Here is a 26,718-nt window from a genome sequence, read left to right on the forward strand (position 1 = left end):
TCCCCAATACAATTATTTTAAAAAGTTAATTCCGTAGATCCAAAATGGCTAATTAACAGAAATTTTATATGATTCAATCTTAACATTTTTATTTTTGATCCACAGGATTTAATCAATACTAGTACTTCACAAAATTCTAATAATCATGCCTGACACTGGACTGTAGAAATGTTAATTTAATAACATGAGAAATTAAGCCCAGCAAAATCAACCTTGTTAGGCTAAAACTAAGACTAGAGCTTAAATTTTATCACACTGGTTTCATGATTGCCATTTTTTTTTCTTTATTGCTGGGATACTTTATGGTATTACTTTATAATTCCTAGTTTTGTATCTCTAACACTGTGCTTTTTATTTTCAACTTGATTAATGATGAGCTAACAAGTTTAAAATCTGCTGCTTCACAGAAAATCTGGACAGTTAAGAAAAGAAGAAATTTTCTTAGGTACACGGCCAAGATTATGATGAAGCAAATGAGGTATTTTGCAGATATAACTTTGCAAATTAAAAAAATACTCAATAGTCAAGATAAATAATGTTCAAAACTATGAGGAACAGAAATTAATGTGAAAATCCATGATGAACGAAACATTAAATGAAAATGGGATATTGTCCCTTTCTCTTATAGCTCAGCGCCCTCCTCATGCCCCATTGTGCAACACTAATAGTCATTTCTAATCAGTTCTCTGTTCTGAGACCACCTGGCCATCAAGCCTACTAACTGGGCAGATTTATGAGGGTTGACGATTGTATGCAAACAACTTGACAACATAGAACATTATATATTATTATATTTTGATTATAGAGTTTTTCTTTTGTTTCGCTTGTCATCAGCTTAGAGTCCATACAATAAATGCACTTTTTCCAGTGGTCTTTCTTTCTTTCTTCCTTTCTTTCTTTCTTTCATTTCCTGATGGAGACAGAAACAGAGAGGAGAGAGAGAAAGAGAGAGAGAGAGATGCAGCATTGCTCCACCAGTAGTGTTATCTTCCCTCTATGGGTAGCAACTGGGGACTTGAGCCAGTGTCCTTATGTATAACATGTGGGCTCTACCAGGTATGCCACTACCTGGCCCTTGATTTTAGAGTTTTAAGTAACTTTTTTCCATTTAGTTCAAATATGGGGAGCTATTTTTATATTTTCACATGGAGATACACATTTTCATTTTGTTTCAGGTTCCATTATGGCTTTTCACACTGGTGCCTGGGAACAGGTGAAGTAAATAGTTAAGTCTTTGGGAGGAGAACTAATTTATTTCTATGCCATAAAATCACCACTCAATTCTTATTATTCACTTGGTGTCCTTGGCTTTTACTCAAATGTCTTTCAAATGTTAGCAAATACTAGATCCAGATTTGATCCTTTTTCCTTTCCCTATGTAATTTCATCCAGAGACTGAAATTATGGATTTAAATGCTATCCATATGTAAGTAACCTTAGATAAAAGTGTCCATCATGACCTTTCGTCTGAACTCCATATTTAATTATACAACTAACTGCCCACTTGATATTCTGTTAGGATGATGAATCGAATTTTAAAGCTGACCTATTCAAAACACGTTTTGATTTTTTTTCTTACCAAAATTGCTTAGTAAATGATGCCACTATCCAGCTTGTTCTTGAGATCAAATACCTAAAAATTCTCTTTGATTTGTCTCATATCCCTAGGCCTCTAGTTTTAATCTACTAAGAAGTACTATTAACTCTAACTTCAAAACATCTCAAATATACACACTCCCTGCCACCACCCCCCGAATCTCTTTCTACTATCATAGTTAAAGGTAAGTCCCATCTGTCTTCCTGGCAGTTGTAAAAGCCTCCCAACTGGGCTGTTTTAACTTTGTACTCTATCTCCTCCCCCATTTCATTTTCCATTTAACAGCTTTTCTAATCCATTTAAACAATAAATCAGATTGTTTTATTAATTAAAAACTTTACAATACTTTTCTGCTACAGTTATAAGGAATCCTTACTTAGTCATCATGTGCCTAAAGCCTGATCAATAAATGAAGTTATCAATAAATGAGGAGCCACCCCTCACGAGTGTTATAGGCACAATGGACTGAACTGGTAGAGGGTTTGTCAGCTATCTTTAGATAGCTCAATGTCAGCTTTGCATCATTTGCAACATTTTTAATTTATTTTCAAATGTTTATTCAGTGGTGCACTGTAATAAAAAAAAAGTTGAGGCGGGTTGGATAATGGTATGCACTCAGTTAAGCATACATAAATGCTAAGTAAAAGGATCCGCGTTCAACCCCCCTCCCCTAGGCTCTCCACCTGCAGAGGTGTCGCTTCACAAGCAGGAAGTAGGTCTGCAGGTGTCTTTCTCTCTCCCTCTCTATCTCCTCCTCATCTCTCAATTTCTCTCTGTCCTACCCAATAAAACAGGAAAAAAAAAATTGCTGCCAGGAGCAGTGGATTTGTAGTGCCAGCACCAAGCCCGTGATAACCCTGGAGGCAACAATAACAAAAAGTTGAAGTATACAATAAAGTACAAATATAGAGGACTTTTTTCCATCATCATACACCAGGACTCCAAGTCCCTGCCCCCTCAGCCTCCTTTATCCCCTCCTTCCTTGGAGTTGCAGACACCTATCATAGGGAGATGATAAACTGTACTGTAAATCATTAACACCTACCCTCATCAAAGAAAATAAAACAGAAGAAAAAAATTGAGAGAGATAAAATATGTTAGTGGATATCGACCAGCTGGGGGAAGAAGACTGAAACTGGGAGAGGGGATGCAAGATGAAATGGTTGAAGCCAGGTCGCTCAGCTGCCTTGTTCTATGACCGGAAGTCTCCTACATCACATGTTAACATCTTGCAGAAAGCTGGTCATAATGACAAGCATTGGGTAAACAACCAAGTATTATCTGTGGTCTAAAATCCATATTTTCCACTACAACCCATAAAGCATATGGTTCTTTCATGATCACATTCCAATCACAGGCTCCTACAGTCTGAGAAACACAATAGGCACAACCACTTGTAGAGATCTTTATATTTTTATGGCCTGAAATCATCTTAGATGCTCAGCTTAGATGCTCAGCTTAGATGCTCAGATGGCTAGTTTGTTCTCATCATTCAGATCTTAATTGCCCTACCTCCTTTCCCCAGAAATTTCTTTGAGCAGTATGTAAACAACAAACCCTTGCACCACTCTTTTTTTTTTTCCCCTCCAGGATTATTGCTGGGCTCGGTGCCTGCACCATGAATCCACCGCTCCTGGAGGCCATTTTTCCCCCTTTTTGTTGCCCTAGTTGTTGCAGCCTCCTTGCGGTTATTATTGCCATTGTTGACGTTGCTTTGTTGTTGGATAGGACAGAGAGAAATGGAGAGAGGAGGGGAAGACAGAGAGAGAAAGATAGACACCTGCAGACCTGCTTCACCGCCAGTGAAGCGACTCCCCTGCAGGTGGGGAGCCGGGAGCTCGAACCGGGATCCTTACGCAGGTCCCTGCGCTTTGTGCCACGTGCGCTTAACCCACTGCGCCACCGCCGGACTCCCAGCACCACTCTTTCTTGCATTGCTTTTACTTCCTATCTTGTGAAAGCACCTTGTTGATTTTTTCTTTCCTTGCATGCCCAGCATTTAGCTTAACAGAATCCCAGGGCTGAGAAATAGCTCAATAGATAGAGCATCTGCCTTGCCAGGCATGAGGCCCAGGTTTGAATCCTAGCACTATATAGAAGTGTGATGGCATTGGGGAAGTTTCAGTGCTATGTAGTCTCTCTTCTCTTTTTATCATCCTCTCTCTCTCTCTCTCTATATATATATATATATATATAGATAGATATATATATATATATATATATATAGAGAGAGAGAGAGAGAGATATCTCCTAAATGAGATAGTTCTATGGTCACCATGGAACCTGGCCACAAAAGGAAAAAATGAAAACATCAAAATTATTTTTTTATTTGTATTATTTTATTACAGAAACAATAATTTATAAGCTAGTGGGTACATTTTTTTTTTAATCTTTCTGTGACATAAGTCTGCATACTATTCCCACCACCAACATAAGTTCTCTTCCAACATAGTACATTGGGTTCCTAACACTCACTGAATTCCCTCCCACTATACACACCTCCACCAGAACATGCCTAATTCAAGTTTTACCAAGTGATTTGTCTTTATTTCTTAAGTTCTACCTATAAGTATATTATTTGATATTTATCTTTCTCCTCCTGACTGATCTCATTGGCCATGATTCCTTCAAGTTCCATCCAAGATGAATCAAAGTAGATGATTTCATCATTTTTGATAGCTGAGTAGTATTCCATTTATCACAACTTTCTTTTTAAAATTTAGTTTAATTTTTAAATTTTATTATTGACTTAATATTAAATTAGAAAATTATCAAGATAATTGCACCATTCCCATGACAAGAGCTCTGTGTCCCCATGCTCTCCATTGGAAGCTACAGAAGTTCTCCCAAGGTTGCAGATATGGATTGACTATTATTTCTATGAATATATATATAGTTGCTCATTTTTCCCCTATGGACTTGCCTTCTTTTCCTAAGTCACACCTGCACTTATTACTACTTATGAATGTCCTTCCTTTTTCCTCTTCTGTCTGATGAAGTTGGAATTCAGATTCCTCTGCTTATCTTCCCTATCATTTCTCTCCCTCAGTATATGGACCAAAATTCTTTTGGGGGTGTAGAAAGTGGAAGGTCTGGATTCTGTAATTGTTTCTCCACTGGACATGGGCATTGGTAAGTTGATCCATATCCCAACTCTGTTTCTATCTTTCTCTAGAGAGGTAGGGTTCTGGAGAAGTGAGGTTCTGGGACATATTGGTGAGGTCCTCTGCCCATGAAAGTCAGGATGGAATCATGATAGCATTTGCAACTTGGTGGCTGAAAGGCCATAAGATATAAAGCGGGGCAAACTAATGAATTGAACAGGAACCAAAAAGTAGGAATAGAGCTCATGAGAATAGGGATCTTAGTGTGGAAAGAAGTATGGAAGTCGATTTTAGGTATGTTCCTAGGGGTCTATGACTTTTGTAGTTTTTGCTTGAGTTTGATAGCTAACATGTAGGTGGACAAAAATATTGTATGGGTAGATGGTTTCAGAGTTGAGAATAGAGCTAGAAAATTGGATTAGGGCAGAAAGTAGCTCCCAATCTTTAAGAAAATCTATGAATAAAATTAATGGTTTACCCCAGCAACTTGAACCAAGGCCCATATGTATTCATTTTTAGCACAGGAGCCTGTGTAAGCACAGAATCCCTGTTGGTTTGAGTTTGCAGTTCATAGTTATAGCTAGGAATATTATAGGTTGCACTTTTTATTGTTTGTTGATTTTTGGTATTATTTAACACATTCTACATACAAGTTGCTTTTCTTTTTCTCTTTCTTTCTTCTTTCTTTCTTTCTTTCTTTCTTTCTTTCTTTCTTTCTTTCTTTCTTTCTTTCTTTCTTTCTTTCTTTCTTTTTTACCAGAGCACTGCTCAGTTCTGGCTTATGGTGGTGTAGGGGATTGAATCTGGGACTTTGGAGCCTCAGGCATGAGTGTCTGTTTACATAACCACTATGTTATTTTCAAATAAAAGCAACATGAACATTTTCCTCACATTCTCTATTTGTCTTATCATCTTGATTACTTATTTTGAATTGCAAATATTTTTTTTTCACTTTGATGTTCTAATTATCTATTTCTTTCTTCTGAGGCTTGTGCTTTTGAGGACATATTTAGATGATCATTGCTTAATCTGAGGTTATAATGATTTCATGTAAGATTTTTTTTTCTAAAATGTTTGTAACTCTATTACATTTAGGCTTTTAGTATTATAAGTTGATACTTTAATATGGCGTAAAATAAATTCATTATTTTACATATGTGTATCCAGATGCTTTCACACTATTAATTTAAAGATTCTTTTCTTAGTAAATTGATTTTACATCATCATACTCAATATCAGAATTCTCAGTACAAGCTTGAAGAATCATTGCACAATTCTACTACATCTTCATCTTTTCATTGAGTCTGGAAATGTTCCAGGTAGGGGCAGGTCTGCAGTGTGGGCTCCAGAATTAGACAACATCATACTGAGATGTTGCTGACAGGTTTAAGTAGTTTTTGTTGTTTGTTTGTTTGTTTGTTTGTTTTAAGTAAAGACAAGGAGACAGAGAGGCAGAGATGGAGAGGGAGATAGTAAGAGTCTCAGCACTAAAACTTCCTTCAACACAGCTTGGTGGGGGTAGGGTCAGATTCTAACCTGGGAGGTATACATAGCAAAGCAGCACAGTATCTAAGTGAGCTATCTTACTAGCTTTGTCAAAAGTGTATTTAGAGAAAGAAATCAGTCTTTGTTGTTTCAAGTTTGTAAGATTTGGGCATTAGTTTACTACCACAGCATAGATAGCCTTTGCTGACTAAACAATGCCTATCCCTATTTTACATTTACTTCTGAGCTTTTCATTATTTAAGTATACCTGAAATCATGAAAAAAAGGAGCACTTTGCTTCTTTAATTACACTAAATTGCAGAATCTAAAAAATTAGACTTGGCACAACTCTATCTGCCAGTCTAAATCTTCATAAAGTAGTAGCATCTTTTCTACTTAAATATCTAAATAAATGTTCTGACATCTGACAAATTATACTATTATCTCAATATTCAACTGGAGAACTTTCAGTTGCCAATACATTCAAACATTTAAAATTTACATTATAATACACAAGTGCTGTATAATATGCTTTTTCATATTTGCATAAGTGTTTCCAAATTAAAATAATTTGTTTTATATAAAAAGCCAAAATGTATCCATGGGGCTTCTTATATGTAAATGGTTTTTAATATCATATATTGAATATTTTTATACACCAAAGAATCTTCTCAATTTTAAAGCTATTTAGTTCTCAGCATGTTTCAACTAATTCAACTATTTGGAGCAAAAAGAAGAGGCAGGTAAGTTATAGGTATATAACAATCTACATCTGGGTTGAATAGAGCAACAAATAACTGGTTAGAGCAATAACATGCTTTTCAGTATATTCTACCCTGAATAAAAATTGATGTGTAAATCCTATATATTAACTTCACACATATTGCAATAACATTATCATGACAATACATAACTTATCATATGGAAAGTTTTTTCTAAAAATAAGTTAGGGTCTTAAAAGAAAATTACAATTCCAATACTGCTATTACTGTTTTATAAACAGGGTTATCTTTTTGCAAACTAACAAATGGTTCCCTTAATAAATAAATAAATAAGTAGAAAACAAAGCTACTTTCTTTGCAGATTTACATTTTTCTCTCTAGGGTTTACATGTTAGTCTAACAGAATTTTAATGTGAAAAATAGAAGGACTAGGGCCAGGTAGTGGCACAACTGGCTGAGTGAACATGTCACAGTTTAACTCAGGTTAAAGCCCCTAACCCTCACCTGCAGGTGGAGGCTTCATGAGTGGTGAAGCAGGGCTTCAGGTGTCCCTCTGTCTCTTTACCTCTCTATCTCTCCCCTTCTTCTTGATTTCTGGCTGTCTCTATCCAATAAATAAATAAGTAAAGATAATAAAAAAATTTAAAAAATAAGACAGGGGGTAAAAAAAAAGCTAGTTTAGAAGACAAACAGTGTGATTAAAAAATGGCAAGAGAAAAAATAAAAAGTCAAATTAATTCCAAATGTTTTAAATGACTGGCATCTAACCTCATATAAAGAGAGTCAAAAATTTCCTATACAGCAATATACAGAGATTAAATTTGGTTCCACTTAAATGTATGCCTATTTTCAATAAAAAACAATGTGCTATTAGAATATAACTATATTTGATTTTAATTCAGCTAATGCTTTCAAATTCAAACTATCCATTTGAAAGATTATCTTTAGGAACTTGTTATGCCAATAGAGAAAGAGTAGAATCAGAATTTGATAAAAGCTAATTCCATAATAAAATTATATAAAAATAAAATATCTATATATATATATATAATAAAACTAAAAAAAATAAATTTATCAAAGATGTCTAGATAGATACCTATGTATTTCCAATCATGTGCCAGAGCAAATACAATATGGTATCACTTACTTGAACTGGAATTATAAATCATTATTAAACTAATCTTGCTTTGTAGTATTGAGTACATGTGATAAGAAAAAATAGAGGCAGCAAAAAGACATAGTTTTACTTGGAGTAAATATTTCAGTAAGTAATCAGCACATCATGTACAAATGGTACATTTTTTACTCTGAACTTTCATAGTCATGCCCATATTCACATTTAAAATTTTCATCCATTATATAAGAGATGTTCACCAGTTACAAGAAGACAATTTATATCTATCTTATAGTATTTTTCAGAAAAGCAGTAAAGATAATTTAGCATGAGCTGACCTTTTACTATGTGGCTTTGAATAGCTGTTCAATTCTCTCTCTGCCCTACTCTGCATATTTTTTTTAATATTTATTTTATTTATTCCCTTTTGTTGCCCTTGTTGTTTTATTGTTGTAGTTATTATTGTTGTTGTCGTTGTTGGATAGGACAGAGAGAAATGGAGAGAGGAGGGGAAGACAGAGAGGAGAGAAAGATAGACACCTGCAGACCTGCTTCACCGCCTGTGAAGCGACTCCACTGCAGGTGGGGAGCCGGGGTTCGAACCGGGATCCTTATGCCGGTCCTTGTGCTTTGCGCCACCTGCGCTTAACCCGCTGCGCTACAGCCCGACTCCCTACTCTGCATATTTGTAAAATATATTATCATATTAATACTCATCTCTCAGGATGGTTGTGAGAATTACAAAAAAATAAAATATACAAGGCTATGCTGGGCAGTAGTGCACCTGGTTGAGCACACACTTCACAATGTGCAAGGATCAGGGTTCAAGCTTCTGGTCTCCACTTGCTGGAGGCTTTATAAACATTGGAGCAATGATGTAGGTGTCTTTCTATCTCCCCTTTTCCCTCTAGATTTTTCTGTCTCTACCCAAACTAATTAAATAAAAATTAATAAATTCATTAAAAATAAAATACAAAGGATACTTAAAACAGGATATGACATGTTTGAGTTTTCACTTAACTCTAGATATTCAAAATATATGGAAAGCAGAGGAGAAACTGCATAGCTGACTGTTAACATTCATATCTAACACAGTGCTTGCTACTTAGTAGCTCATAAATATCTACTTTTGAATGAATAAGTAATTTTTCCTTCCCCAGGGATTGTATTAAATTTTATTAGAAAAATGAGTTATGGTAATAATGTGTAAACAGAGCTGGTGAGACAGCTAATGGTTATGCAGATTTAACTCCATGCTTGAGGCTCTGAGGTTCCAGGTTTAATCCCCAGCACAGTCTGAAGCCAGATCTGAACAGTGATCTAATCAGACTCTCTCTCTCTCTCTCTTTCTCTCATTAAAATTAATAAAACTTATAAAAATAATATATATAAACAGACCTCAAATCTCTGAATAAACTTAGTTGATTAATCCAGTACTTTTCAGAGGAGAGTAGTGAATTTACACAACTATGATGTATCACTGTATAATAAATATAGCTAACTTATATTTTACAATGCCAGGAGTATTTTTTTTTTCAAGGTAAAACTGGTTACAAGGCTGTATGTTTTAGGAGTAAAATTTCACAACTCTTTCTGATGTGTGCCATTTCATGCCCACAAAGTTCCTATATCCTTCCACCAAAGTTGATTTGACTCCTTCCCACTATTACAAACTAAATCTTCTTTGCTAACCTCAGTTTTGCAGTCAAGAAGGTTGTTTGTTGTTGTTATTGTTGTTGTTTTAAAAAGAGACCAGAGTATGGTTCAACTCTGGAGTTCTGGTTTATGGTGATACTGAGGGTTGAATCTGAATCCTCAGAGCCTTAGGCATGAAAAGTTTTTTACATAACTATTATGCTATCTCCATAGGTTTGTTTTTATTTGACTTTGTTCCCTTGCTTTGTTTCTTTATGTTCTACATATATAAAATCATCATTTCTTTCCTCTCCTTCTGAGTTCTTTTGATTAGCATGCTCCCCTCCAGTTCCATAATGATTTCCACGTTATAGGAAATAGCAAGTTTTCATATTTTTCATAGTTAAATAGTAGTGAGATATATATTAGGATTTCTGATTTTGTCTATCATTGTATACTTGGGTTCTTATCATATCTTGACAATTATAGTGTACAATGAATATAATTGTGCATATAACTTTTTGGATATGTGTTTTTGTGCTTGAGTAATATTTAATAAATGTTTCACAAAAGGTTTCTAGTGTATGATAGTCATTTTCAACAAAAGTTGTTTTAACTAGTGAAGAAAACTTTATCTTATATGTTAGCCTTGATTTTTTTTGTCATCTTTCAAGGAATTTTCAGTTGATTAAGGTGTATTTAAAAATTAATGGAGGTGGGATCAGGTGGTGACATACCTGGTTGAGTGCACACATTATAGCAGTGTGCAAGGGCCCAGGTTCAAGTGGCTAATCCCTACCTACAAGAGGGACACTTCATGAGCAGTGAAGCAGTGCTACCAGTGTCTCTTCTCTAGCTCTTTCTTCCCTCTTAGTTTCTGTCTCTATCCAAAATAAATCAATAAAAATGTTCAAAAAAATAAGAAAACAAACAAACAAACAAAACTAATAGAAGCTACCAAACCATACTCTTGCCAAGTAAGTGTATCAACAATTACAGGAAAACTGAACCAGTTCACATTGAAGTTTGCCCAAGAGGTAGAGCATCTCTGTATCTAAAGATGAAGGGAGAAGAGTGAGTGAATACATTGGGGAGGATCCATGGCAGGGATCATTGTTGTTAGCAGAACAAACTAAGCTGGCAGTAGATAGAGACCTAGGATGCTGACTTCAGTAATCTTACTGCTCTTAGGGGTCAGGAGAATACTTAAGGGCAAAGTGGAGCCCTCCCACTAAGATGGGAATTTCCAATCTCCCTTTAGAAATATCAAAATCTATGACAATTGTTCATGCCAGTCCATCTCACCCCAATGGCATATAAATAGGATTCCAACACTACAGCCACACCACCACCTTCAGGTAAATAAATGAATCTAGATACATACATCAGGAAAAAAAAATCAACAGGCAATTTATTTGAAAATAATATGGAACTCCTTAAGAGAATAAGTTCCTAGGGAGGAATCATAAGGGCATAAAATTAGAGGATGTACAAAGAATTTAGAAGCAGTTCTAATGGCACTTAAAGAAAAGCACAAGATATAAAGAGCTATAAGATTACAAGTTCCTTACCAAAAAGATTTAAGATTTAAAAAATATAAATTATATACATATATATATATATATATATATATATATATATATATATATATATATTCACAGAGAGATGTTGGCTGTGAGGAAAACATAGGATGAAAGTTATGCTAGATTTACACATTGAAAAAATGTGAACACATGAGAAACTGAAGAAGGTTTTGCTCTAGGTTCTGTGGCTAAGTAACTTGCTTGTTCAGAGCACCTTGTCTGCAGCCTGAGCATGATCTTAGGAAAGCTGCATACCAGGGTCCTGATTGAATTCAATCTGAAAATCAGGAATTCTACCCTTGGAGGACAAAAGATAGTTTTATACATCCTGTCTGCCCTGATTAGCTTGTAATTCTAAATACAAGTCTGTGCTGAATACTAGTAAAAGAAAGAAAAAAGAAAGAGAAGAGAGAAAAACTTATGCAAACCTGAGAAGCTTAATAAGCAGACCCAATCTCATATATGAGAGGCTACTAGCAATTGAAGATAAAAATGATAATAATATAACGAGAATGAAATGAAATATAGAGAAAATGAGTAAACTCTATGAGAAATATTAGACTGACTTCCTCAGAAGAATGAATACAATTAGAGTGAAATTTCAGAAAGTTAAGAGGAATAAAAAGGAGCAGAGATCATACCCAAAGAGATAATAACTAAAAGACTTCCAAGTCTGGGGAGAAATAGATATTCAGAAGGCTGAGATAATGCTCAGATTTCTGAGTGCAAAATATCTACCAAGATACAAATAATCAGAAATCATGAATAAAGACTAAATAAATTACAGACTGTTAGGAAAAGAAAAAAAGAAACATACAAATGCAACATTATATATATTTTGTCAGACTTATCAGCAGAATCCTATAGTACACAGTAGGGTGGAATTGCATATTTTAAAAGTTTAAGTGGTCTGGGAGATGGCACAGTGAAAAAGCTTTGGACTCTCAAGCATGAGGTCCTGAGTTCGATCCCCTTCAGCACATGTGCCAGAGTGATATCTGGTTCTTTCTCTCTCCTCCTATCTTTCTCATTAATAAATAAAATCTTTTATAAAAGTTTAAAAAGCAAAAATGTTCCACCAAATATATACAACTCTTAAAAATTATAAAATATGATGGAGAAATAAAGGCTTTCTCAGACAAGTGAAAACTAGAGGAGCTTAACACCACCAGACCTGCCATAGAAGAATCGTTTAAAGAAGTAAGAGATAAGAAGACATGGATACAAGCAGAATAGTCAAAAGATGACCAGTCAAGGCCACAACAAAAAAGACTACTTTAGATAACCATAATAATATGAAGCAGACTGTACATCAAAACATAGTATTGTTCAATATTAAATTATCTGAGTGATATATTATTGAAGTGTTTTACACTTAGCACACACACCCAAACATCTTGTTCTTAGGGGTACATATACTATTATGGCAAATATTTAGCAGTAACTATCATGATGTCCAAACCCTTGAACTTTAACTAATTCAGTTGAAACACATATAAACACAGACACTACTTATTGTATGCTACTGGTTCTCAAAGCATTTTATAGACATTTTCCCCAATTTGTTCCACTATGAAAACATTTTAGAGTCATAGCAAAAGATACATAAAATTTGCTACCTTGAATGTTCTGTAGTATAAAATTCAGTTCTGTTAAGCATATTCACACTGATGTGCAACCAATTTCCCAAACATTTTTTATCTTAGAAAACTCTACAGGGCAGGCACATAGTTGAGTGCACATGTTGCAATGCATAAGGACCAAGATTCAAGACCCCAACCTCACCTGTAGGGCTAAAGCTTCACAAGTGGTGGAGAGTGCTGCTGTTGTCTTTCTCTCCCTATCCTCCCCCTACCTCTTGATTTCTCTCAATCTCTATCCAATAAATAAATAAATAAGATAGAAAAAGAAAGCAAACTTTATATGAATTAAACAACTTCACATTTTCCCTCTTTTTTAACTCTTGGAAACTACCTCCTTATTTTACGATTCTGATTGCTCTTTTTGTGTATGCAAGAAAAAGTGGAATATGGATCATATGGTTATTCTACTATAATATTTTGTAGAACTACCATTAATTTTCTATAGACACCACACCACTATACATTATCACTAATAGAGCATAATGATTCTAAATTCTCCATACCCTCATCAATACCCAATAATTTTTATCTTTTTATTAGTAATCAACCTACTGGATGTGAGGTTATAAAGAACATTGAAATATTGATTATGACTCCCTGATGAAAAGTAATGTTAATCAACTTTTCATAAGTGTATAGGACATTAACATGTCAGAGAAATGGCTACCTTTATCCATCTTTTAATAAGGTGATTTATTTTGGTATTTGTTGCTGAGTTGTAGGAGTAATTTTAGACTGAATATGTATACATATATATGTGTTACTAGATATATAATTTGACGATGTTTTCCATATTCCATAGATTGCGTTTTCAGTTTACATATCCTGTCCTTTAAGCACAGAGGTAAATGCTGATGTCATCTAACCTTTGCTTTTGTTGTCTGTCCTTTTAGTGTCATATAAAAGATATAATTATCAAACCTGACACATAATGTTTCTGTCTGTGCTTTCATCTCAAAGTTTTAGAGGAATACAGATCAGGCTTCTATTACTGCCTTCTAGTTGTTAAAAATCTACTCATTTGGGAGTCAGACAGTAGCGCAGCGGGTTAAGCGCAGGTGGCGCAAAGCTCAATGACTGGCATGAGATTCCTGGTTTGAGCCCCAGGCTCTCCACCTGCAGGGAAGTCACTTCACAACAGGTGAAGCAGATCTGCAGGTGTCTGTCTTTCTCTCCTCCTCTCTGTCTTCCACTCCTCTCTCCATTTCTCTCTGTCCTATCCAACAACAATGAGATTAATAATAACGACAACAATAAAACAACAAGGGCAACAAAAGGGAATAAATAAATAAGTATTAAAAAGAAAAAAAAACTTTTAATCTACTCATTTGTGTGGGTAGATAGCATAATGGTTATGCAAAGAGTCTCTCATGCCTGAGGTTCCAAACTCCCAGTTTCAATCCCTTGCACAACCAGAAACCAGAGCTGAACAGTGCTCTGGTAAAAGAAAGAAAGACAGAAAGGAAGGAAGGAAGGAAGGAAGGAAGGAAGGAAGGAAGGAAGGAAGGAAGGAAGGAAGGAAGGAAGGAAGGAAGGAGTGGTCTGGGAGGTGGTGCAGTGAAAAAGCTTTGGACTCTCAAACATGAGGTACTGAGTTTGATCCCTGGCAGCACATGTGCCAGAGTGATGTCTGGTTCTTTCTCTCTCTTCCTATCTTTCTCATAAATAAATAAAATCTTTAAAGAAAGAAAGAAAGAAAAAAAAGAAAAAAAGAAAGAAGAGAAAGAAAGGAAGGAATGAAGAAAGAAAGAAAGAAAGAAAGAAAAAGAAAGAAGAAAGAGAAAGGAAGGAATGAAGAAAGAAAGAGAGAGAGAGAGAAAGAAAGAAAGAATGAAAGAAAGGGAGAAAGAAAGAGAAAGAAAGAAAGAAAGAGGAAGGGGCTGGGTGGTGGTGCACCTGGTTGAGTGCAGGTTACAATGCTCAAGGACCTGGGTTCAAGCCCCAGGTCCCCACCTACAGGGGGAAGGCTTCACAAGTGGTGAAGCAGGGCTGCAGGTGTCTGTTTCCCTATAAATATCCCCCCTCCTCAATTTCTCTATCTCTATCCAATAATAAATAAATTAAAAAATTAAGAAAAAAACAAAAAAATCTACCCACTTCATTTAATCTTTTCAGAAATTCATTTGACAAATCTGTTTATCTTTTGAAATTTAAGAGCTTACAACACAAAAATATTTAATTTTATTCAGAGAAATAATAATGCCTACATATTCAACTACCAGAACAGTCTTTTGTTCTGAGGAAATATTCAGATAATAGCTATTTAGGGAATTTTCAAGTTCATATATAAATTTTGAAGTATTGCTCATCTATAGGTATAAGCAGGAAATAGTCACTATCGATTCTCATAGTTCAAGAGAGAAGTTTTAAACAGTAAAACTCTTCAGAACCTTATGCAAAGGGTCCAGATTGTGGCACACCTGATTGAAGATACATGTTACAATGAGTAAGTGCTGGGAAATTGTGCCAATGCAGTCACATCTGCCATGTTGTCCCCTCAGGCTACTGCTAGTTCCCGCGAGAGTTGGGACATTCTCCGAGTGCCTGTTCAGCCATGTTGTGCCCTCAAGACATTGTCTATATCCCCGCGATATCTGGAGTGCTCTGGTTACTCCTCCCCCCTCCCATTCTCACGAGAGTTATCATCCTATCCTGGAGTGCTATGGTTACTCCTCCCCCTTCCCATTCTCACGAAAGCTACTCCTATAAAAACCCTTCGTTTTCCGCACCTCAATCTCTTGCCAGCGCTCCACTCTGGTGTTCAGACGCAGGAAAAGTTACTGCGTGAGGCGGCCATTTTCTCTACCTCCACGTGGCCCAACCTGCTTCTCTAACACCCAACTCTGAGGTGCCAGCGCGAATAAAGATTTGTGTTTCCCCTTCGCTCCGGACCCTCTCTCTCTCTTCTCTGCGGCCCACACACTACAACGTCTGGCTCTACAACAAGTAAGGACCTGAGTTCAAGTCCTTGGTCCCACCCATGGTGGGGGGAAAGCTTCAGTAGTGGGGAAGCACTGCTGCTCTCTCTCTGTTTTTTTATCTTTTTTGTTTTGTTTTATTTTGTTTTTTAAATTTCTTTATTGGAATTAATGTTTTACATTCAATAGTAAATACAATAGTTTGTACATGCATAACATTTCCCAGTTTTCCATATAACAATACAAACCCCACTAGGTCCTCTGTCATCCTTTTTAGACAAGTGTTCTCCTCTCCACCCACCCCAGAGTCTTCTACTTTGGTGCAGTACGCCAACTCCAGTTCAGGTTCTACTTGTGTTTTCTCTTCTGATCTGGTTTTTCAACTTCTGCCTGAGATCATCCCATATTTGTCCTTCTGTTTCTGACTTACTTCACTTAACATGATTTTTTCAAGGCCCTTCCAGGATCGGCTGAAAACAATGAAGCAACGTTTTAAATAGCTGAGTAGTACTCCATTGTGTATATATACCACAACTTGCTCAGCCACTCATCTGTTGTTGGACACCTGGGTTGCTTCCAGGTTTTGGCTATCACAAATTGTGCTGCTAAGAATATATGTGTACACAGATCTTTTTTGGATGGTGTGTTGGGTTCCTTAAGCTATATTCCTAGGAGAGGAATTGCAGGATCATAGGGTAGGTCCATTTTTAGCCTTCTGAGAGTTCTCCAGACTGTCTCCACAGAGGTTGGACCAATTGACATTCCCACCAGCAGTGTAGGAGAGTTCCTTTGACCCCACAACCTCTCCAGCATTTGTTGCTGTTACCTTTTCTGATGTATGACATTCTCACAGGAGTGAAGTGGTATCTCATTATTGTCTTTATTTGCATTTCTCTGACAATCAAAGATTTGGAGCATTTTTTCATGTTTCTCTGCCTTTTGGGTCTCTTCTGTGGTGAATATTCTGTCTATGACCTCTCCACATTTTTGGATGGGGTTATTTGTTTTCTTTTTATTGTAATTAAAGTTAAAAAGGGATTTAGGGGGCTGCATGCGGTGTGTGAAAGGATACACAGCGGAAGCTGGGAACTGGTTTAAACAATACAAAGTTTATTAGGATGAAACAGGTAAATGGCAAAATAACATTATCAAAGGTTAAGAGTATGCTAGGTCCATAAAGTCTGAGTATAATTATCAAAAGTTTAGTCCCATAAGATAAACAATTATCAGCTCTGGTAAAGGTTGCTCATGGTTGTAAAGGAGTCTAAAAGTTTATCTGCTAGTCAAGTCACATGTGTTCAGTTCCCAAGAGAAGTAGCCATTGTGGAACCTGGTGCACCTCCACCGAGATGCTTCTGACCAGGAGAAGAAGCAGCAGCCAAAGAGAGAGAGCTACGTCCTACTGGCTGTACTTTTAAGTCTATCCAGCCCACCCACAATGCTTTGTACACCAGCACAGACTGGATCCACCCACAAGTCACCATGTGCCTACACAGATCACTGCATGCTCTTTTGCCAAGGCTGATGTCAGAGCATTGTGTCAGGACTTCCATCCATCATCGTCGGCATACTGTGTCACCACATTTTTAAAAAAATTTTTTATTTATAAAAAGGAAACATTGCCTAAACCATAGGATAAGAGTGGTAAAACTTCACACAATTCCCACCACCAGAACTCTGTATCCCATCCCCTCCTCTGATAGCTTTAGTATTCTTTAACCCTTTGGGAGTATGGACCCAAGGTCATTGTGGGATGCAAAAGGTTGAAGGTCTGGCTTCTGTAATTGCTTCCCCGCTGAACATGGGTGTTAGGTGGATCCATACTCCCAGCCTGTGTCTCTCTTTCCCTAGTGGGGAAGGGCTCTGGGGAAGCAGAGCTCTAGGACACATTGGTGGGTTGTCTGTCCAGGGAAGTCTGGTATTGTTTTCTTGTTGTTGAGTTTGGCAAGCTATTTATATATTTTGGTTATTAAACTCTTGTCTGATGTATGGCATGTAAAGATCTTCTCCCATTCTGTGAGGGGTCTCTTGGTTTGGGTTTCTTTTGCTGTGTAGAGGCTTTTTAATTTGATGTAGTCCCATAGGTTTATACTTGCCTTAGTCTTCTTTGTAATTGGATTCATTTCATTGATGATGTCTTTAAAATTTATGTGGAAAAGAGTTTTGCCAATATTTTACTCCAAGTATCTGATAGTTTGTGGTCTAACATCCAAGTCCTTGATCCACTTGGAATTTACTTTTTTATTTGGTGAAATATAGTGGTTCAGTTTCATTCTTCTACATGTTTCAACCCATTTTTCCAACACTGCTGCTCTCTTAATCTCTCCCTCTCTAACTCCCTATCCTCTCTCAATTTATCTCTATCATATCAAATAAATGACACTTTAAAAAAGAATTATCCATAGCACATACTCTTTAAAGAAGACATACACTCTTTTAAAAATTTTTTAAAAATCTTTTTTATTTATTGGACACAGCCAGAAATCAAGAGAGAAGCAGGTCATAGGGAGAGAGACAGAAAGACACCTGTAGAACTGCTTCACCACGCGCAAAGCCTTCCCCCTGCAGGTGGGGACCGAGGGCTCGAGCCTGAGTCCTTGCACATTGTAATACATGCACTCAACCAGGTTTGCAACCAGTCAACACCTTCACTGTCTTTTCTAGTGCATGTAAATAACTTTGATTAGAGAATATTTGTTTATACAGTCTGACTTTTCTTGCCAGGCAAGCATGGGGTTGCCTCTTCCAGGGCGCCTGCTCTCTGGGTTGGAGAGAACTTGACTGGAGCCAGCCTGGACTGCTACTCACTCAGGGATGCAGGAGAGAGAGTCATGAACTGGTGGCAAAGCGGTAATGCAATGTCTTTATTGATCAGAGAGAAAATGCTTTTATAGGATAAAATTGGAAGTGGCAAATCAGAAATGGAAATGGCTAGGAAAGGAGGTGGAGAAAGGCAAAAGCAGGCTGGGAAGGTAGAAACTTCCTTAGCAACTGTTGTGAGTGTTTTAACTGGTGGGACTAACATTACCCTGCAGGAAGGGAGGGTCTTAAAGATAGATCAAAGGAATGGAATGGGAGGGGATCTTTCATGCAAACCAATGACTATGTAAATAGGCCATAATATCAGGAATGCATGGTGGAGCAGGGGGAGCTGGCTTAATGTCCGACATCTCCCCCTTTCTTTTTATCTAATGGCCATAGTATCAGGAATGTGGGTGCTTTGTGAGGCAGGGAATTTGATAGGACGAGGCACACCTTTGGGGTTACTACTGTCCCTCCTTGCTCAACTTCTCGGTAGAGAGAGAGACTAACAGGAAAGCCCTGTCAAGCTCAATCACATCCTCACAATTTCCTGACATTTTCTTTTCTTGTTTCTTTCTTCCTTTCTTTCTTTTTGGGAGGTGTGGGGGCTGAATTCTGGCAACTAATCTTGAAGCCAAAACAAACTGTATGTTTTTGATCATAACTTGCATTCATCCAAGTCAAATAAGTGCATTTGGTATTATAAAAGCAGATGTTTTCCTATCTCTGGTTTACAGCTTACATTGCAAAGGTAACGCGCATCCTTATTTTACTTTATAGTGACCACTGCCAAGTGTTAATGGTAGTTCTCACCCTAGGCATTTTTTTTCCTTTTTTGAGGTAATACTGGTTTATAGTATAGTAATACGCTTTAGCAACATAGCTGAACAAATACATACACCACACCATACTTAACACTAAGCATCCAGTTACTACACACCACTACATAATAGACCCCCTTCTGTGCATTCTATCACCCTACTCCTTTCCCCTCTTGTAATATTCTATTGTCAGAATCTAAGGTTTTATTTCTGTTTTATCTGTTCACTGGTGACAAAGCAACTCTGATCTGAGTTGGGCAGTCTTTAGAACTAGCCATTGCCTGGGCAGGCCCTGTATTATACTTGATAATGAAAATCCAACTCAGTTTTCTGAGCTCATTAGAAGTTAGGCAGGTTTGAAAATGACCTAACCCTTGGACAACTAGATCTTCAGAAATTGCTTTCTCCCAAGGAAATAAGGTGATTAAAGTAAATATTATTTTTTTTCAAGCTTTACTTTTTAAGGTTTTTTTTTTTTTATTTGAAAGAGAGCAGTGGAACTGAAGAACCACCCAGCTCTGACATATGACATGCTGAGAAACTTGAGACCCCACACATAAGCATTTCCTGTTCTCTGTAAGTGAAAAATCTTCAGGTTTACTTTAGCTTTAGCACTGCCAAGGACTTGGGCATGTAAGATTCTACCACTCCTGGGCAGAATTCTGTTTCTCATTTTTATTAGAGGAAAATGAAAAGGGTGATACACCATGATAATGCTTTCCCACCTGTGGAGCTTACCCTAGTGCTGTGGTGCTCCTGCACCTGAGCTTGAACTATGAACCTCTGGTATGGCAAGACAGACACCAGGTAAAGCTATCTTCTGGTTTCTTCTTCCAGCTATCAATTGAAGGAACAAGTGATTAAAAAAAATCTTTGAGTAACAATCCATTGTGATTAACAATTTCAACTCTTTAACTAGATTTCTCATCAATAAGTTTATTAATTAAATTTCACCTACTTTGTTTTCAATGTATTCATTTTTGTTTTCTCAATACCAAAGTCTACTAAAAGTCTACCTTTAAAATAAACATTGATACTTCACAGTATCCTCTCATTCACAAATTTATTTAATTACTATTTTGCTAAACCAGGTACAGAGTTTAACAAGTAAATTTACTACTATGAATCCAGGGTAATAAAAACATAGTTTTTTAAAAAAATTGAATTATCTTTATTTATTGAATAGAGGCAGCCAGAAATCAAGAAGGAAGGGAATGATAGGGAGAGAGATAGAGAAATACCTGCAGCATTGCTTCACCACTCGCAAAGCTTTCCCCCTGCAGGTGGGGACTGGGGGCTTGAACCCAGGCCCTTGTGCATTGTAACATGTGTGCCCAACCAGGTGCACCACCACCCAGCCCCCCATAGGCTTTTTTTCCTTCCTTCCTTCCTTCCTTCCTTCCTTCCTTCCTTCCTTCCTTCCTTTTTCCCTTCCTTCCTCCCTCCCTCCTTCCTTCTCTCTCTTTTTTTCCTCACCAGGGTTATTGCTGGGCTGAATACCTGCATGATGAATCCACTGTTCCATGTGGCTGTCATTTTTCTTTTATCTTTTTTTTCTTTTTATTTGATAAGATAGAAATTGAGAGGGTAGAAGGAGATATAGAGAGAGCGAGGAAGAGTGACACCTGCAGCCCTGTTTCACTGCCCATGAGCCTTCCCCCATGCAGGTGGGTTACCAGGGGCTTGAATACAGGTACTTATTCATGGTAGCCAGTGAAGTGCACTCAACTGGGTGGGACAACAGGTTGTCCCCATAGTCTTGATTTCTCAAAATTTATAGTCCCATTGAGATATTCAATATTACAAACACACATTAGACTTCAATAATGCCAATTTACTATGATAATCTATTAATGAGATATCTGATCAAATTAGGGAGGTCAAAGAAGGTGTTCCTAACAAAAGTTTTCCTGAACTAAACTCTATAGAATGAATGAAGACAGGAGTTGTACCCCTCCTACCTTATGTTTTTGTTCATTAAACCTTTCTTAAATAAAAAATTTTTAAAAAAAGAATGAATGAAGACAGAAGGGATAAATGGGTAACCACTGAAATAGAGAGAATAAATAAGAAGGGAAAGAATAATTAAGAAACAAATAAGAAGGAATGATATTCCTTTTATAAACTAGTCATTGGAATGACATCTCAGCACACTTTCTAAACAATATTTATTAAAAGAGAGTTAGTAGGTCATTCCATGCACAAAGGGAGGCTCCATGCTAATAAGCATGGAAAAAACTCCTCCCCGTCATGGAATTAATCTTCAAATAGCTGATAATAGGCAGCACATATCTTAATCAATTAATTAATTCAGATAACAAGGGGTAAAAGAAAGAGGACATATAACAGAGTTATATTTCTTACTAGCTCTGGTATGAGATCAGGCTTTCAGAGATGCAGGTATATTGTTTAGAGACTTAGAGGCTCAGTAGATTCCTCTTATAATCTGATATATATATTTTTTGCTTCTCTTACCACTTATCAAAAATTGCTTTGGGGTTGGTAAGATAGCTTATATCTGTTTTGCCATGCATATGACCTAGGTTCAAATCCAGAATCTCCACAGCACTAGGGCAAACTTTAGAATCATGATATCTATAGTGTATGTGTATGTGTGTGTGTGTGTTTCTCAGTGACCAAAAAAAAAAAAAAAAAGCAAACTGCCATGTATTATAGTATATCACATGCCCAAAGATATCTAAAATATCTCTCCTATAGACTGTATGAATAATTCTTTATTTGGTAAATGTGATTAATTCAGGGACTTTACAATAAGGAGACTACTGTGAAATATGCAAATGGTTTCCTAATGTCATCACAACTATCCTTACACATGGCATACAGAAGAGAAGACAAATGAACAAGGAAGAGGCAGGTAAAATTGTAAAACTGCAGCCTACAAAAAAAAAAAAAATTGTCACACACTGATACCTTCCATTTGGACTTCTGGCTTCTGGTGCTGTGAGAAAATAATTTCTTTTCTTCTATTTTGTTTTTTTCTTGTTTTTTTTTGTTAGTTTGTTTTGTTTTCCACCAGGTGTTGGAAATACACTGGATCCCCAACAACCAGGGTATCACTGGGGCTTTGTGCCTGAGTGACTCCACTATTGTTCTTGGCACCCAAATTTTTTTCTTTCTTTTTTGGTAGAGGAGGAGAGACATGTGTGTTGGAGTGGTATGGGCAGGGAAAGTTAGAGAGAGGGACAGAAAAATAGAGAAAACAGAGACATACATATGTAGCACTCCTCTGCTACTGCTGAAGCTTCCCTCTTGAAGGTGAGGACTGGTAGGACTTGAACCCAGGTCCTCACACATGGTAATATGTGCACTCTACCAGAAGACTTAACACCTGGTTCTAAGGTTACTGTTGTTATATATATATATATATAATACCTGCAGGCTTGCTTCACCGCTTATGAAGCGACTCCCCTGCAAGTAGGGGAGGGGGGTGGGCTGGACCGGGATCCTTAAGCCGGCCCTTACATTTTGCGCCATGTGTGCTTAACCCACAGTGCTACCACCCAACTTCCAGGTTACTGTTGTTCTATCCCAATCAGTTTGTGATTTGATATAACAGGCATAAGAAACTAAAATACTCTTTCATTGCTATCACTAAATCCATGGCACTTATCACAAGTTCTGAGTTTTATTTATTGCCTTACTGCATGAACATATATAAGCTCCATGAATCTGGGAAATATATATATATATATGTATATATATATATATATATATTATTATTATTATTATTTTTTAACCAGAGCACTGTTCAGCTCTGGCTTATGGTGGTGCGGGGGATTGAACCTGGGACTTTGGAGCCTCAGGCATGAGAGTCTCTTTGCATAACCATTATGCTACCTACCCTCTGCCCTATATATTTTGTTTTTATCATACTTATCATTGTATCTCTAATACATTATATTGCTAGCAATTATCTAAATGGATACACTTAAAATGCCCCTTATTTCTATCCAAAAAAGTAATAAAGAAAAAAAAGTGTGTTACTGGGAGTGGTAGATTTATCATGCAGGTACTGAGCCCCAGTGATAACCCTAGTGACAATAAAAAAAAAAGGCCCTGATTAACACATATTGTAAGAAATATTTCAGTTGCATATAATTCCAAAAGCATTCAGTACAGATTCTTGCCCACAACTGTTGTTGAGCTAAAACAGGGATAGAAATCTACAGGTCTGAATTCTAGATACTGCAGTATCTATACATTGCAACTTACAACATAAAACACTAGACTTAGTAAGTTCCAGAATGTTTGCTCCCTATCTGCTCTTCTTAGCTTTGATAAGGAGCAGATTCCAAGAGGTTGTGAACCTGTGAATCGCATAGCCTATCATAAGGGCTCTATGAATGGTCATTGATGATTAATAATCCAAGACTAATTCTGTATACAGCATCAAACTAAAGCCCCAAATGAGTTCCATCATTTTTTTGATGGAACTTGGGCAAGTGATTCTGAGCCACAGTGAAAACAAACAAACAACAACAACAAAAAAAAAACAGATGGGGCCAGAAGGTGGTTGACTCAGTCCTCAATCATCATATACCAAACTCTGCGCTTGAGCCCTTGACACAACATGATAGCATTTGCAACGGGAAGCATCATGAATGGTGGAGCAGTGTCTCTCCTTCTCTGTCACTCTTGCCCTGTCTCTCACCTTCTATCACAGGGGCAGGGAATATTCTGCATGGCCTGAGACATCATCTGATATGTCTCTTCTTAGGCAATTGCAGGCAAGACTTGAAATTCAATTAAATTTGGCTGAGGCGATAGCATATTAATTCTACAAGAGGCTTCCATGCCTGAGGCTCCGAGGTCACGGGTTCAGTTCCCAGCACCACCATAAGCCAGAACTGAACAGTGCCCTGGTCTCTATATCTTTCTCTTTATATCACTCTCATTAAAATCAATAAATAAATCTAGGAGACTTTTTCATAGCAACATTAAGAGCTAACTTTTAAGTTGATAGTTTTGTATGACCCATAAATAATATTATAGGTATCCAAATGGACCCTGGCAGAAAAAAAAATGCTTCCCAACTCCTATAAGAGGATAGAAAAAGAAAGAAAAGATGGTGCCAGGTGCAGTGGAGCAATAAAAGCATCTAGACTCAGCGATAACCCTGGTAGTTAAAGAGAGAAGAAAAGACAGACAGACTGACTGACAGACATATAAAAGTAACCACCATGAAAGTACAGTTCTGAGAGAGAAACTTGAAGTAGCTGAAGATCAAACTTGAGGGCGCCTGATCCAACTATACATTTACTTACATTTAAACAAATACTCTTGGCTTTTAATTTTAGTCATTTATTGGCTAGAGACAGAAACTGAGCAGGTCGGAGAGAAAGAGACAGTGAGACACCTGCAGCTCTGCTTCATTATTCATGGAACCTCTGACCCCTGCATGTGGGGCGGGTTGGGTTCTTGCTCATGATCCCTTGTGCCCAACCACTGTCATTTGGGGTAGCGGCACTCTTTGGGGCAAGGGGAAGGGGGCGTTCTGAAGCAGTGATGGGGACTTGCAAACCTACTGGTCCTCATCAAAGTCACGCTGGGGATCTCGGACACCAAAGGCCAAGAGTGGATCCTGTGACACCTTTTTCCCTCAGAGCAATAGCTACAAGCAAGAGTGCAAGAGGACGCGACAGATGCTTTGGAAAAGTGGGCACCTGGCTGAGGCAGATGTGGCTCAGATGTGGCTCACCTATTAGGCAGAGCGTGGGCCACAGGTCATTGGCCGAAAACCCCGCGGTTGCCTGAACAACATCGACGTCACCGTTACTTCGTTGTCTCTGGGCTATAGGGAGCGAAGTCCCCCCTCCCCCCCACACAGCCCAATGCGCAGGCTCCAGGCTGCGAACCAATGGGAGCCTCTAGAACTTTGGCGCCGCTAGGCTCCGCCCTTTTCTGATTGGATTCGAGGGCGGGGCGGCCTAGGGAGGTCGGGCCACCTTTCCCGTGTGAGCGGGCGGTTGTCCGTAGCTCCGCGGCTGGCGCTTCGTCACGTAGGTTACGCACACAATCACTTCCCAGAGGCCGTCTGGAGCCCGCCCCGCAAGCTGAGCCCTCCTAGGCCCAGGCTCCCCGGAGGCGGGGCCGCGAGGATGTGGGTCCTGGGAACCTGGTACAGCTGACTAGGGCTGAGAAGAGCCAAAGCAGTGGGTGGCGAGCGCCAAGTCCCTCCCCGCCCCCGGGGTCCCCGCGCCCGCCGACTTCCGGCTGACAGGGCCCGCTCCTCCTGGAAGCCCCGAGCTCAGTGCCCCGCGAGCCCTGGTTCCCCGGCGGGAATGTTCAAAAATGAGTACCAGGTAACCCGAAAAGCTCGCGTTCAGGGTGAGGACAAAGCTCCTCACACCCTCTCGCGTAACAGGGTCTTTTTCTGTGTAAAAAGGAATCAGTGGATGAGTGGGCTGAACCCAGAAAGGTTGGAAAGAAGCAAGCTAGATCTAAAGTCTGAGCTTGTGGTGTGGGTATTGTTGGATCTCAAGATCAATACTTTTCCAGCCCTTGACTCTGGAATGGGAGAGTATGCATTGCCCGAGATCCTGATTCAGATGCAGATCTGAAATCCCAACCGAACTCCCGAATTAGTCTTCAGGGCAGAATCCACAAATCTGAAGTTTTTACAAGTGTATTGGGTGCTCTCCGTTTGATGCACACTTGTAGCTTAGAAGCCATTCTAAGTGAATGAATGAACTCTTGAATTGGGTTAAAGCAAGAAATAAATACTTGGGCAATGCTTTTGTTTATTTTATTTTAGTTCGGAGGCCTGGTATTTTCAAACTCTGGGCTTTTGTAGGATCCCTTTGGGTACTTGTAGAAAACGCAGATTTCCTGACCCAAGCCCCCAAACTGAATCTCAAGTTCTGTAGATATCAACTTTGCAGCAATGTCCCTGTCAACTGGTTGATTTTGATACTAAAAGTTTAAAGATACATAATTTACGGGGGAATTTCTTTTCGGTCTTCCTCATTCATCTTCAATTTCTCTACGCCTGGACCACTTTGCTTATATTCTTTGGCATCTCGATTAATACTTGAGTTATCTTGGCCCTGGTCTCCTGCCTTCTCTTCCCCACTTCTACTTGACCTTACATTATTGTATATATACTGTCTCCCCTCTAGTCCTGCTGTACCAGAACAGTTCCTGTTTTCTACTTTGCCTCTTGGTTTCTTCCATCTTTCCCACAAATTACTTGCCACTCTGTGTGAGTCCTCATAGTATTTATTCTATGGTTTCCTTTCTATGGCCCATTTGATAACATTACAGGTGTAGAACA

The 26,718-nt window shown here is 38.0% G+C and overlaps 1 protein-coding gene and 1 long non-coding RNA gene across 12 annotated transcripts in view; one reads left to right on the top strand and one right to left on the bottom strand.

Annotated features, from left to right (window-relative positions):
• The window catches only part of LOC132541871 (uncharacterized), a 300,702-nt gene that overhangs the window by 132,009 nt on the left and 141,975 nt on the right, over positions 1-26,718 (bottom strand). The gene's annotated exons all lie outside the window — the stretch shown is intronic.
• The window catches only part of CFAP20DC (CFAP20 domain containing), a 307,663-nt gene continuing 306,313 nt past the window's right edge, over positions 25,369-26,718 (top strand). For 10 of the 11 annotated variants that reach the window (XM_060203000.1, XM_060203002.1, XM_060203004.1 and 7 more), the window contains exon 1: positions 25,465-25,747. In XM_060203000.1, coding sequence (XP_060058983.1) covers positions 25,727-25,747 — 21 coding nt within the window. In that variant the 5' untranslated portion in view covers positions 25,465-25,726. Of the gene's footprint in view, positions 25,445-25,464; positions 25,748-26,718 lie in introns of those variants that run through there. The other variant, XM_060203003.1, reaches the window with a different exon arrangement.

This window comes from Erinaceus europaeus, chromosome 12 (genome assembly GCF_950295315.1).
Source record: "Erinaceus europaeus chromosome 12, mEriEur2.1, whole genome shotgun sequence".
NCBI lineage: Eukaryota > Metazoa > Chordata > Mammalia > Eulipotyphla > Erinaceidae > Erinaceus > Erinaceus europaeus.